We start from the raw sequence: 15331 nt of genomic DNA, 5'->3' as shown, positions 1-15331 counted from the left end.
ATTTCAAGGTCCATAAATCCTGACTAGGCTATGCCAAGGTAGGCTTCCTTCAAGACCAGACTATATTGGCTAGAAGACCAATGAGCTAATTAAAACAAAATTCCTGCTTACAGACAAGAAACAAACTTTGTGACCTTTAGTTAATTTCCGTAATGTCATTAAGCCAGAGTTTTCTGATTCATAAATTGAGATATATTTGTTTTCAGGATGAATATTATAGGGATTAGTTGAGAATTTAGCTTAGTGTTTAGGACTAGCATTTAATGAGTAAGAGTTCTTTCTTTCTTGCTCTTTCTCCTTTTTAAACTAGCTTTGGTTTTAGACATCTGTTGTCTCTTTAGAAACACTATTCTGATATTCATGTGCAGTTTCCTTTAACATATCTTCTGTCTTATGCTCTCCTTTTTCTTGGCATTGACTTTGGACCTTCTCTATCCCAGTATAAACTCCTTAAGTGTAGGACTTAGCTGTTCCTGTATCCCTAATAGCCTCTAAGATTGAGCAAGGACAATGTAGTATGAGATGAATGGACACATGAGTGAATGAATGATCAAAGTCCTAACTAGCACAAAGTAAAATATTTTATAGTTTTTCCCAAAAATGTTGCCAAAGAGTAAGAAAAAATTCAGTTCGATATTTTTTACATTTATTGTTTTGACTGTTTTAAACAGAATATTTTTGGGCAAAAAGTCACTTTTATTTAGTTTTTTTTTTTTTTAAAGTCAGCCAATGGAGGAAAGACACTTTAACTTGTATCTTACAGATTTTATACAATTACATTATCTCTTTCTTGATAAAGAAATCTTTTCTCTGTTAGAATTTTGAAAATTTTTAAAAATATATGTTGAAAGAATGTAATAAATTAAAAAAAATTTACACTAAGTAAAATTTGAATTCACAAATTACTTTTCCAAAGCTATTCATGTTCTATTAAGAAAAAAAAAAGAGCAGTTATATAGTAAGAGGACATATTGTTTTACTTCTACCTGTGCTAATGCTGCTCAAATACTTTGAAAGAGCAACGCCTCTAGGTACCTGACTTTCTTCTAAACAGGTCCTGGTGCCTTGAGGAGAATCAAACCACTTGCTTTTTAAAGTGGGTAAATAAATAAATAAATAAGATATATTTCACTTAACTTACAAAAGTGCTTTAAGTTATTCTACTACCTTTACTACTGTATATGTGTGTGTATATATATATGCGTGTGTGTGTGTGTGTTTGTATATATATACATATTATATATATTATATATATATATATAATACAGGAAATAGAGTTTTGTGTGTAATGCAATACTGGGCTTCTTCCAAACACCTATGGTTACATAAATTGCTAAAAAAAAAGCAATGAATTTTTCCATGTGAATTTTGAGCTTGATGAAGTGTTTGAGAAATTAAATCACTCTTCTTTAATGCTTACATACTTACAGCTTACCCACACTGGGTAGAAAAGCTGAATGATACTCAGTTAGACAGCGGAAGTCCTCTCCGATGGGAATGTAAAGCTATCGGAAAACCCCGACCCACATATCGCTGGCTGAAGAATGGAGTACCCCTCTTGCCTCAGGTACTGTTGGAACTATTAACCTGTTCCAGTGTAATTTTAACAATAGTTCACACTGGACAAACTAGGCCCCTTGAGTCTTATTGAAAGCCAATTTCCTACTTCTGCCTTTTAATATATTTTGCATGAGAAATATAACAAATATATAAGCAAGTTTTTCTTTTTATTATAATTGCCTCATTACACTTTTGAGTAAGGCATTGCTTCTTTAAAATTTTTTAAATTGTGTAAATTCTTAGAAATTTACAGTAGTTGTATAATTGTAGACTCATTGCCATTTCTAGATGACCTTTAGATATCATCTAGCTTGTTGCTGTCACTTTGAAGATGACGATGTTTATCCCTAGAAGTAAAGTGACTTGCACAGGATCACACATCTAGTAAGAGAGGAGGTTGGAATAGAATCCCAGTCTCCTGTGTCCTGGGTAGGGTTCTTTCTGTGACATTCTGCTACCCACAGACTTAAATATCTTTTCAGGAAATCTATTGCATGTTTTCAAAACTTACTATAAGCTGAATTTAAAAATAAATCAAGTATTATTTTCTTTCAGAATAATGATAATAATTTTAACTAACTCTTTTCCTTAATTGTGGGCTTTGCAGGAAGGAGGGCAGAGAGGAAATAGTTCAATATTTATGACAAAAATGGAGGGAAAGTATATTAACCTCAGACTCAGGTCCTGCCTAGGTCCTGCCACTTTCACAGGACCTTCTTGTTTATCATGTGCTTCTTTGGGCCTCGGTTTGCTCCTTTTTAAAATGAAGAGATTGGATCAGATCATTCCCACAGCTCCATCCAGCCCCTCCTCCTCATTGTAAAAGGAATTCAAATAAAAGCATCATCTGTTGTTGTACTTCACAAGCTCAACTAGTATACCAAACAAAGGTAGCTTAGTTTGTAAGCCAGAGTGAATGTAAAACTCGTAAGAATAATTGCAGGAAAATAGAATTTCTTTTCTGACCAAGAAATAGTTATAATTTACAAGGGATGTGTTATAATAAAGTAATTAACAGTAAATATGCATTGTTAAGCTGCCAAATAATGTTTAACTGCATTAATTATTAATATGTTAATAATTATTACTTATTAATAGTTTATTATTAATTTTTATTGGTCTAGGAGAGAGTACTCACAAATTCTGTGTGATTTGTTTACTTCCTAGATCTAATTTTTTTTATTCCATTACAGAGTAGGGTTGAGATGGTTAATGGAGTATTGGTGATCCACAATGTGAATCAATCAGATGCTGGAATGTATCAGTGTTTGGCTGAAAATAAATATGGAGCCATTTATGCTAGTGCTGAGCTGAAGATTCTAGGTATGCAATTTCTAAGTAGATAAACAGGAAAAAAGGGTTGCTTCTATTCGTGCTCTAATTCTCACTATACTGAGGTTTTATGATGTAGTTGTAAAACTTATTTTATGGCTTGAAAAGAAATATTGTGTCTTGCTGATTATTTTTTAAGCTTTAGAGGACAGGTTTACATCGTGTATACTTTGTCCCATAACTTTTTGTTTATACGGTTTTTCTAACTTTAGCTTTAATCTTAAAAGGTCTACACAATATGTCTTTGCTATGGCATTAAAAAAATCATATAAACAAATGTATCTTCACTTTTAAAAAAGAGTGCCTTGAGGGTAGGGAATCAGAATGTAGAATTCCAGTAGCCTGTTTCTGCTCCCATAAGCAATGCTTAATATTTTCTTAAGCAGCTTCTACCTACCTACCTACCAGTAGATATATGGCTTCTTTAAGATAGGACTCCAGGGTAAATGACCCTTTTCTCATGTGGCATCAACCTTTATCATTCTTTCATATAAGGGAAAGCCTTCCTGAGGCATGACAGGCTCATACTTGATAAGAATGTAACCTGTGCACTAGCACTACTTCAGTATTTAAATACCACAGGAAAGAATCGATCCAGTGGAACAGACTACCCAGAATGAGCATATTTGGGCCACTGGAATGAATTTTACTTTTTCCCACTCAGATGTTTTCCTAAACTTTGGTTCTGGGATGTTTGAAATACAAAGAGAGATACTTAAGTGATCTCAACTCCCTGTCTCCCCAGAGTGGAAAGAAGGCAAGTATGCTTTCTACTCCCCTCTTAAATTTCCAAAGCATAACATTAACAGAAATACCAAAGACCTCAGGAATTTGAGAACCTACCATTTACATATCTGCTAACCGTAATACAGCATAAATCTGTTTATTGACTTATGAATGTTTACACTTGAAATTTCTTTGCATTACCAAAAATCCATCCAAAATAGACACAAGATTCTGCATTTCAATCTCCTACATCCCAACCAATCAAATATTAAGGTATTTTTGTTGTTGTTGACTCACACTGCAACATCTCTGGGTTAAAAAGTTGATTCAGACTTCACCTAATTAAGAGTTAACCTAGAAACACTCCCAAATCCTTATCATTCATTAGACATATTTTCAAACTTACTTTCTTTAAATTATATTCCCAGTATACAACCAAAAATGTTACCTGCAACCTACCCATAGGTTCCTTTACTTTTTTCCAATATCTTAACATATCTCAATTGTATACATTTCTTTTTAAATGTTGTACCATGTATTGTATTGCTATATGATGGACATAAAATACTTATGAAATACCCATGAAATTGTCAGATTGGTATAAACAAGTGTCTCACATACTGTAAAATATATTTCAGGTTCTCTTTGAGATTAAAAAGTGTCCTGATAAAAATCTAACATAAACACTACTAATATTAATGACTAATCAGACCTAAGTGAATAATTGCCATTAATGAAATACAACTTTTAATTGAAATTTAAAAACACATTTCTCAAAAATATATTTCTTTTAAAACTATATTCAGTTTTGTGTAATATTAAAGTTAAACATGGGTTAAATTAAGATGCATAGATAGGAAACTTAGACATAGGATTATCTGCTCCACAGGTAACCCCCATCTTTCCAAAGGAAGCCCAAATAGACTACCTTGGACCTGTTGTCTAAGTTGTATATTAGTCTTTCACAAATGAAGTTGGTAATCATAATTAAAGCATGTCATTTTTTGAAAGTCTTTATTTGTGGGCCCCACGTCTGCTGAAAGACAGCCAGTAAGATATCTATCAACTAATAATAAACTACATTTTGAGTGAGTACCTTTTGTATGTGTAGATATCCTATAATTTTAAGAGAAATGTATCCCAGAAGAAAAAGTTGCACTATCTTGATGAATCATCCATTAAAGGTTAGTGTTATTGCTTCTGGTAGAACTAACATTTTCTTTTTAATAGCTTCAGCTCCCACTTTTGCACTGAATCAGCTGATGAAAACAATAATTGTTACAAAAGGCCAAGAAGTCGTCATAGAATGCAAACCGCAAGGCTCGCCAAAACCAACCATCTTCTGGAAGAAAGGAGACAAAACAGTTAGAGAGAACAAAAGGTTAGAAGTCTATTTCATAATTGAAACACATAATATCAGGCTTTTTTGAGGCTGCAGATTACACACAAAGCATACAAGAGTCTTGCAGTAATTGTGAAACATATTTTATGAACTGATTGAAGTGTTGTTTTGCTTACACAGTAATTTAAAAAGAAACAAAAGTTCTACTTTAATATGGTCAGTTTTTGCCTCCATAGAGTTTTAACATAGGAGTTTGGCTAAGTTTCAAAGAAAGCAAACACTTTCATTAAGTTAGTTATTTTTGGTTTTGATCTGCATTTGGGATGTCCACAAGTTATCAGTGATAATTTTCAGAGTCGTGTTTTCATTCAATGTTAATATTAAAAATAATATAAACATATTCTAGATCTTCTGGATAATCACCTTATGACAGAATACTTTAATTTGATATTTGTGCCAATATTTGCCTTTCTGTTTTCAATCATGTTGATGCAAAATAGTATAGGATTATTTTGATTGCCATAAGCAAATGAGAAAATGTTTAAAGGAATATTTAATGTGTAAATATTCGTGTTTGGCAAGCAAAAGCCAAAGGATATCTCACAGGAGTACAAATGAAGAAAAATGCTGAGAGAATTAAGTCATCAAATGGCAGCCTATGTATGCCAACTTCAAAAATTCCATGCTCTACAAATAATTATCATATTGGTGTTACAAATGGTGATTCAGCTTTGAAAAAGTAATATCCTCTATCATGTCAAAATAATATTGCATATTACTGTTTTAAAATTTTGTTTTTCATTTCATATATAACATAAGGAGTTGGTGACTTGTTTTATATTTGTCCAGATCTAAGTAATAACATAGCTAAAATAATTTGTCAGCAGTAGGGGTTCATTTGAATAATCCTTTAAGTAATTTTGGAATATTTTGAAAATTTTCCTTAGAATATTTTTCTTTCCCATCAAATCTGAGAAACTGCCTCAGAAGAGATAATTTATGAGATAATTTATTGGGTTCAGCTCAGGCCCAAGCAAGGGTGCTCACCTGGGATTGGCATGGGTTATGTTGTTGCAAGGATGGAAAGCTGTGATACCTTTCCCCCCATCTTACAGGTCATAGCCAACACCACTATAACAAAAGACAGGTTAACAAGAGAAAACCATAAGAAATTTATTTAACCAAAGTTTTAGATGACACTGGAGCCTTCAGAAACAAAGCAATGTAACCTCACTGGGTTGTGAGAATTAAATGAAATTTTGTATGTAAAATACATTGGCTGGTGTATGGAACTGACTAAGCGCTCAGTGAATGTTTCCTGTGATGATAACGATGCTGATGATGGTGATAATGATGATGGTAGTGGCAGTGGTCATGACCTTTTCACTTGAACCTTTGAATCTTTGAATGCTGGCATAAATTTCTGGTATTAATAGTCTGGAAATTCTTACCATTTCCACCTCCTTTCTCCAGTACTTACAGGGAAGGATACTTAAGCTATTTTCAGAGAGTAATCTTTTTGGGCTTTATGGCTTGCTTTGAAGATGAAGAGTTGAGTTTCTGTGACCCACTTTGACGGAGAAGAATTCTGGTTTCAATGGCTCGCTTCAGGGGAGAAAGGATGGCAGGAGACAAGAGGATGGGACAAAGTCAGAAAGACTTTGCTTGTGAGGCCTTTCCAATCTTCTTCAGTTCAAAATATTCAGCATGCCAAAGTGCTATGTTTGTGTTCTGAGCCCCAAAACATTTGTTTTGAAAGAGAATTTCTCATTCTTAGCGGGGGAGATAAGTCCCAGATTGTGAGATCACTATTGCTCATGATTGAATCAGTCAAATACTGATCGATTTTTTCAGATCATTGCTTGAAGAAATATGAAAAAAAAAAGGCTGCACTAACTAATCTTACTAATGAAAAGAAAATTCTTATTGCTGTATAGTAAGAACAAATAATTTACATTTTATCATTCTTTCTGAATGTATCACAAAATTTTACAATTTCATCAAAATATATATGCCTTATCAGTGCAAGCCATTCTGTTTGAAATGCTCTTCTTTATTTTATGTTTGTGGGTGGCATGTGAGCCTTGCCCTATTTATTTCCATTCACCATAAGAATGTCCTTCAACTATTCATAAATATCACATTGTGAGTTTAAAACTTTAGGTGATGTCTCTTTAACCATAGCAAAACTATTGAGAGAAGTAACAGATTATGAGTTTCTATTACAACAATATAAGCATAATAAACTTTTTATTTTCTGGGAGCTGAAAAATATAGTTTGTGAATTTTCCAGCTTTCTTGCTCCTCTTTCTCTTTGCTGCTAACCCCTTGGGTTTAATGAGAGAAATACACAGATCTCAAACTCAGATCACTCATTTTTTTCCAGATGTCAAAACTTCTGGTTAAAATGTTGTTTAGGAAGGAGGCTGAAATGTGAAATATTTGTGTTTTTATTTATTCAAGTAAAAGCAACATTTGTCCACACTTAGTATTCTGCCTACCCTGATCTACATGTGTAGATATATAAACTGGCTTTACTTAACAACAGAAGCCAAAGGTACAGTGCATTTTTACTCCTAAAATTGACAGGAACACTCTCAAAATACCATTTTTACTGAAAAAAAAAATTCCTTATAGTATCAGGCAGTCCCAAATTTCATGAAGGATACAATCTAATTGGCTATGTTAAAAAGAACTTTGAAATATTAAAAGAAGAGGCTAAGATTTAAATAGCAATAGAAAGAATTTTACAAAATGATATGACACAAATATTTAGAAAACTGTAAATTCTGAAAGTATGAACAGAAACTTGAAACTTAAAATTTCAAATGTCTATATGGATTGATTAAATTGTGTCCCGTGAAGTCCTTATATTAGAAGCTTAATTTCCACTGTAACTGTTGAGGGTGGTAAATCCTATTATGATCATTGAAAGGTGGGGCCTTGAAGAGATGATGAAGTTGATGGTTTAATGGTGTCATGGGTGAGGTTCTTCAGGCTTTTAAAAGAAAGAACATGAGGAGCTATCTCTCTCTCTGCCCCACCATATTCGCCATGTGATATTCTGAGTTGCTGTAGTCTCCACCAGGACAAGACCCCCACTAGATGTAGTCCCAGGACTTTGGACTTCCCAGCTTCTGAATCTGTAAGCAATAAATTTTGTTTTCTTATATATCACCCAGTTCCAGGTATATTTGGTATAAACAACAAAATGGACTAATACATCTCAGTTACAATAGCTTATGTACTTACGGAAATTATAGATCACTTCTCTGTTATAAAGCACACCAACCATTTGATAGCAGTTGTAAATAAAAATTTAAATGGACAGGGAGGTGTCAGAAAACTGAAGACTTCAAAAAGTATGTCATGTATTGTTCACAACAGGGGTGCAGATTCAAATCACGGTTTATTTTATTGGAATACAAGTATACACACCATTCATATGATCAACATCAAATACATTTTCCACTTATTCAACCTACAACAACAGGGGGGGAGATGTTAAATGAATTCACCTTGTCTTTTATTAAAAACTTTTACAATTATTTTGGTTTTATTTCAAAGAAAGATAGAAACAGAAATGGCAATTTCCTGAATGGGAAAATAGTAATATTATATTGGGGGAAAGGAGTTAAAGTAATAATGTGCTATAAAAGAAATTTATAAAAGTGAGAAATATATCAATCGCTTTCAAAGTATAAAATTATGTCCAGAGCAATGGCATGAAAATGAAATAAAAAATTTTAATTGCAGAAGAAAATGTTACTTATCTAAAAACATGTCAGAAAATCTCAAAGGTGAATTTGAGTCTAGAGTTAGCTGAAATTTAACTTTAAACTGTAAATTCAATGTACTGGAAATAACAAAAAAGAAGATTATAGTCAATCATCTGTTTTATTAACAGATTGCCAAATAACCAACCGGCTTTCATTTTTCTGCCATATTTTGTCTGAATCTTTCAGGTTTTCTTTTATTTTGTTTGTTTTGGGAGGAGGTCTTCAAAACATAGCCTTTTCTTGCTAGGGAAATACAGAAATCTTTACAGTTTAAAATTTGATAAGTACTAACTAGAACATAATGTGACGTTTAGAAGAAATCTGATTAGCAAATAAATATTACAGAATACTTCATTTAGTCCTAAATGACAAATCCAAAATATACAAGGAAATGAATTATATCAAGGCTTATGAGCTGTTTATAGTTTGTTGTTTATATCACAAAATGAATGTTTATATCACAGAATGATCAATACAAACTGCTTCCCAAAGAGTAAATCACATTATTACTAATGATGATGATAACTGCTCATAAGTCTATAGCATGTATAATTTGCAAAACACTTTAATATTGTGGGTAACAGTATAGGCCAGTGTGTAAAAACAGGTCTCAGTTGCCTTGCTTATCCTGCAGATTATAAAGTTTCAACAAGTTACCTAATTTATTCCCTTACTTATAAAATTGGAATTTAAATTAAGAGTAACTTTACTGAGTTGTGAGAATTGAATGAAATTTTGTACATAAAATACATTGACTGGTGTATGGCACCGACTAAGTACTCAGTGAATGCTGTGATGATAATGATACTGGTGGTGATGATAATGACGACGGTAGTGGTGGTGGTGACCGTTTCATTTGAACCTGTGAATCTTTAAATGCTGGCATCAATTTCTGTTATTCGTAGTCTGGAAATTCTTACCATTTCCTCTTTGTTCAGTAATTAAGGGAAAGGATGCTTAAGTTATTTTCTGAGACTAAAGGAGTCTTTTAGGTCTTTTGTGTGATAAATTTGTTATTCATTAATCTATGCTTCCTAATTGCCATTCTTTGTCCATCAGAGCCCCAAACTTCCACTTCTCATCATCTCTTCCTGGCACTGTCACCCATCTCCTTTATCTACTTCTAGCTAAGGGTCTTTGGGATACGTTCCTGTACTAACAGACTGAATATCTGCTTGCTCCATTATCAGCTTTATAGCCCAAGTGTAAATAAATAAATATACATGGGGAGTTAATGGAAATAGTGATGAAGTCTTTTAAAGACATTTTTAACTGTTTCTCTTTTTCTTTAAGGGATCTCCAGGTTTTGCCCCATCACTGATCACCAACACACATTCATTTAAGTTTCTTTATCAATCATGTCCATTTTCATACTAAAACTAATAGACTCCAGGAGTACTAGGAAGTAAAATGTTCCCTAGGGATTTTCTCCACTAGTATGTTTTCATTCAGCGTGTTCTGCTCATCAAACTCTTATTGGATTTTCCCTTCAGCTAATTATTTCCATTACTTGGCCATTAACTTTTCTTAAAATATAATCATCCAGAAGCACTCCAGCAGTGCACAAATATTAAGTCTTCATTATTACATGTTCAATTTCCTGTACTTTTCGTGGACAAAGGCAATCTTGGCTAAAATGAAGGGTATATAGTTTTTGGCAAAGGCACAGTTTATTTTGTTTCCTTTCGTTGGCACAAGTATAAACTGTTATTGAATCTCATAGAATATACCATATATGTTTAAAAATTACTCACAATTATTGAAATTTCAAAGTGAGTTGAGCACCAATTTTCACTTCTAGGCAGAAAAAGTTACCAGTTATAGAGATAATGAAATGTAATTTAAACGGGTGCTTAAGAAATCTTGTATTCAAAAATAAAAATTATTCTATGGAGGGGTGGTATTATAGAATAATTTTTCTTTTATAGGACTGTGATCTAAACGAAGACTTATCCAAAATATTTTGTGATATTCCTCTGTTCACCAAAGGAGCTTCAGAACGGCAAAGTTTTCAACTTACCCATTTAACATGCATAGAAAATTGCCCTTGAAGTACCTATTAGTTGACTATAGGGGGGATTCGTATTGTGTTTATTAGGCAACAATCATCAAGCTCACATACTGACTCACAGACATATGGGAAAATATATTTTTAGTAAAAGCCCTAAAAGACAGTTACTGAGGGGAAAACAGAGTCGTCTTATATTTTCTAAGGAAGAAAGGGAATTCATGGATATAATTAGGGTCTTGTTTCTATCCCTTTGTTTCCACCTACATGCTGTGCTTGCTAATGAACAAGCTGTTTTGTTGTTTCCTCTGTGACAGTGTCTTTTACATATTAAGAACATAAAACAATGTAGACCCTAGGTATCTCGGTTTTCTTCAGTGTCTAGTAAATTGCATAATGAGGGGAAATGAGCAATCACATGTTAAGAATATATCATTGGACTTTTTTAATGAATTAAAATCTGTTTTCAGAAGAAATAAAATGATCAGGGCTGGCCCGTGGCTCACTAGGGAGAGCGTGGTGCTGACAACGCCAAGTCAAGGGTTAAGATCCACTTACCAGTCATCTTTATAAAAAAAAGAAAGAAAGAAAGAAAAGAAATAAAACAATCAAAATGATATTATTTATCTAAAGGAAGGAAGGTTGATATCTGACTTCATCAGATTTAATAGCTATAAACTACTTACAATATGTGATGCGTCGTCACTCAGGGATGGTGCTATTCCACTGGCTGCTGAGCTTAAGGGGAAGAGGAGAAATTGGCTTTATGTTCATTATTTTGGGGTTAAGATAATGACTTTCTCGTTTCAATGAAAATTAACTGTGCAAGGCTCTCCTGATCCACCTTCTTCACCTTCCCTTTAAAATACTAATAAGGCACAAAAGCAAAAAATACAAAGCCACAGCAGCATTGGTAGTTGAGAATATAGAGGAACAAATTCTCCACTTCTAGGAGAAATCACCCCTGTAAGTAGAAGTAGACTAAATTACGAAATGATCAATAGCTTGATCAAGCCTACATCTCTGAAAACACAGCTAAGTCTTAAGAATCCAGCAGTCTTCCACCAACCTCTGCCTTATGCCCATACCTACTAAATACAGAAATCGGGCCTCACTTCAAAGGCTGGCATGAACACCCCTACTATAGGAAAGCCACTCTTTCAGGTAGCGAGATGCTGCTTTCCCTACTCCACCCCATCAGCACTAATCCAAAATAATTTTGGAAATTATGAATCCAGCAATGGGGGAAGAAAGGACACAAATCCTAGGATATTTATATAAATAAATAATAATGTCAATAAATATTGTTAAAAGGAGGAATACTGAAATGCATGGATTCTGGAAATCATATAATTCTATGTACTACTTCTAGCAGAAGAAGGAATACAGAGTTTTTTAGATTTTCCAGAAGTAAATTTACCTCTACATACTCATAAGGATGAGAGGACAGGACAAACACCTCACCTCAGTCCTAACTGAGCTGCACTAGAGCCTAGTAGCATCTGTACATTTGGCTAGGAGTTGTGTACCCGACTGACCTCAGGATTAGTATTTGAGCAAGAGATCCTGGGGTGCTGAGAGAAATAGCTAAAAGAGACAAAGGAAACTAAGAACATTACCTATTGGATAAATCAGACCTATGAACGTAGGAGCACAACCAAGTGTAAAGCACAAACACACATTAAGCATAAAGGTTAAATAATAGTCATAAATACAGTAACAAGATGTCAAGAAAATGTAAAAATAAAGTCGCCAAGACTAGGTACATTATAAAATGTAATAATTTTATATATGTGCATATATATGCATATGTGTATATAAATAAATTAATAAATTTTAGTGCTTCCAAAGCAGAAAGCTGAAAACATTGTAAATCATGGGGACAATATCTTAGTTCATATAGGAAAAATCAAAGATTAAGGAAACAAAAACTAGAAATATTTACATATATATGGAACTGTAGAATATTGTTTCTTAAAAGTGTTTTTGATGAATATTTAAGGACAATAAGAAAATGATGATGATATATTATCAATGAAAAAATCTTTACATGAATATGGTACAATTTATTTTTAAACCAGGGCACAGTATTTATTGTAAGATGTATCTTGGTTTCAGAAACTTTTTCTTTTATTTTAACATTTAATTGTATATATTTGTGGGATATGGTGTATTGTTTCAATACATGAGTATACTGTACATTGATTCACTTTGGGTAGATAACGTAGCTTTGTACCATTAATCCACTGCTTTCCCTCCTCCCCATCCCCCACCCACCTCTTGCCCTCTGGTAACCATTATTTTACTCTTTACTTCTATGAGAACAAACTTTTTTTTTTTAAACATTGTACAAATTTTACTTGAAAAGAAAATGCATGCATGCACACAAATACTTGCAATAAAAAGACTGGAAATAATTCAGCTAATATTTCACAGGTTTTTCCTAATGGGTGGATTATGGATCATTATAATCTTCATTATGTGTTTTTCTATTTTATAAATTATATGTAATAATTACATAATGCCTTTATAATTAGTAAGGAAAGATAAGTACGCTAAAAATTTTTTAGAAGAAACTTACTAGAGAAAGTTAAAGTGGCATATATTTCTAATCATAGGATTCAAATATTTCCAATAGTTTAGATTTGATATGAACCTACAAAAAGAGACAGACATTCATCTGTCTTCTTGCTACACTTTTTTACATCTTTAAGGAGAGGAACTTTTGGTCTTGAAAACAATTTTACTATCCCTTCAACCAACAGGCCAATTGAATAGACTTAAAATGAACATAAAATTAGATTTCCAAACTAGTGGGTAACCATTCTTCCCTGGATGAATTTATTTATTTTATTCTTTTATTTATTTATTTATTTTATGGTGCCTAAGGTAGGTACTTCAGATATCTCAGGTATTAAATATCATTAATTGTGCTTTTTGTTTCTCCGCATATTCCCTCCCCATAATAAACAATGCTACTCTCCCAGAAATATATTGCTAAAGCCCATCTTTCACTGTGCCATCCCTCTGCTAAAACTACTGATCTAAATCTCCTGTTGATTACAACCATAAATTATCAGTACGATATTTGAATTCCTACATGTTTTCCTCATTTGTTCATTAATCCATCTAACAAATATTAAGTTGAACTGAATATAATTGTCACTTTTGTCTGTCAAAAATAGGTGAATAGCAACTCAATTTCATGTGGTTCCATTTAGTATTTGTAGGTGCCTATATGCTACAGTGCTAGATGTCAGGACAAAGTTGACAGTCTACACAAGTCTTATTAGCTGGTCAACTATCTTCCTCCCTCCATGTATCTGTCTCCCTACTCATTACTATTACTCTCTGCCTCCTCCTAAAACAAATTTTAAAACCTAATATTCTGTCTTTGAACTACACTGGACAGGCACAGTTCCCCAAAAGAGGTGCTGCATTTTCTCACCTGGTAAGCTTTTCTTGGACTTTCTTCTTCCCTCCCCTCCCCTTCCTCTCAGCATGGTAGTCATCCTCCATTACATTTGAAATTCTACTCCAAGAAAAGGACTATCTTCTTAGGTGTTCTCACTACTAGATATGCAGGCTGCAGATACTGGGAAGTTAGATAAATGATTTAAGTCAGCTTCTAACTTATTAGCTCCCAGTGTGTGCCCATTTACAACCCTCTAAGTTAGATATTGTCATCGCTGATATACACATATTGAAATTTAAACTCGAAGGGATTAAGTGATTTGCTCAGTCATCCATTGCAAAGCTGAGCTTTAAAACCAAGTCTGGAATTAGCCAATGATTCTATGATAATCCTAGCAATCAAATTGTTTAGCAGTGATACTGCGTTTCAGAAGAGATCAGGAGCGTTCAGGGTGGTATGGCCGTAGATTGATATTGCATTTCAATCTGCGTGGGGAATAGTGATGGAATTACTTCTTAGTGTTTATGTTTCTGATAAAGTTTCAGCTTCTCAGTATGCACTCGAAAGCTGCATGACTAACTTCATAGGCAGTTTTCACACACATGCCCACACACACGCGCGCGCACGCACCTCTCTCACAAATGTTTAGAAAATCCTTCAAATAAAAAACTTAATTTAAATCTAATTTTTCTTCCAATTACAGCCAAACTGCAAACTAAGAGACACAGTGGCCAAAATATCATTTTGCCTTTATTTTTCTCTTCCTCCACTTTACCTTATTGTAAACTAGACCATATTGTTATTGATTGTCATTCCAATTATAAGAAATAGTTATAGCTCTATTTTCTCATTGATACATTGATTTGATGGAGTAAATTTTGTGCATAAGGTAATTTTTAAAAAACCTTTATCATGATGCTTCTGAGCTGTGCTTTAATATTTTTTTCTGTTGTGGACCTACATTGTTTTGAGGGGTATTCAATGTTTATAAACTTGGTCTCCTCAGAGAATAAATAACCCAAAATAATGCAAATGTATTGAATAACGATATTCTCATACCATGCCAAATAGTTGAATGAGAATGGGGGAAGAAAAAGAATTCTCACATTTTCAAAAGTTTCTATTTTCAGCAGTATGGTTACATAATATGACAGTGATTGGAAATCCTC

The 15331-nt window shown here is 33.3% G+C and overlaps 1 protein-coding gene across 1 annotated transcript in view; it reads left to right on the top strand.

Moving 5' to 3' along the window:
* Positions 1 to 15331, top strand: part of CNTN5 (contactin 5) — a 473778-nt gene that overhangs the window by 217228 nt on the left and 241219 nt on the right. Inside the window, exons 9-11 of the mRNA XM_063094835.1 lie at positions 1431 to 1567; positions 2754 to 2883; positions 4849 to 4999. Of these exons, the coding sequence (XP_062950905.1) occupies positions 1431 to 1567; positions 2754 to 2883; positions 4849 to 4999 (418 nt within the window). The remainder of the gene's footprint in view (positions 1 to 1430; positions 1568 to 2753; positions 2884 to 4848; positions 5000 to 15331) is intronic.

Source organism: Cynocephalus volans, chromosome 4 (assembly GCF_027409185.1).
Source record: "Cynocephalus volans isolate mCynVol1 chromosome 4, mCynVol1.pri, whole genome shotgun sequence".
Lineage (NCBI taxonomy): Eukaryota > Metazoa > Chordata > Mammalia > Dermoptera > Cynocephalidae > Cynocephalus > Cynocephalus volans.
This window is presented reverse-complemented; position numbering and strand designations above follow the sequence as displayed.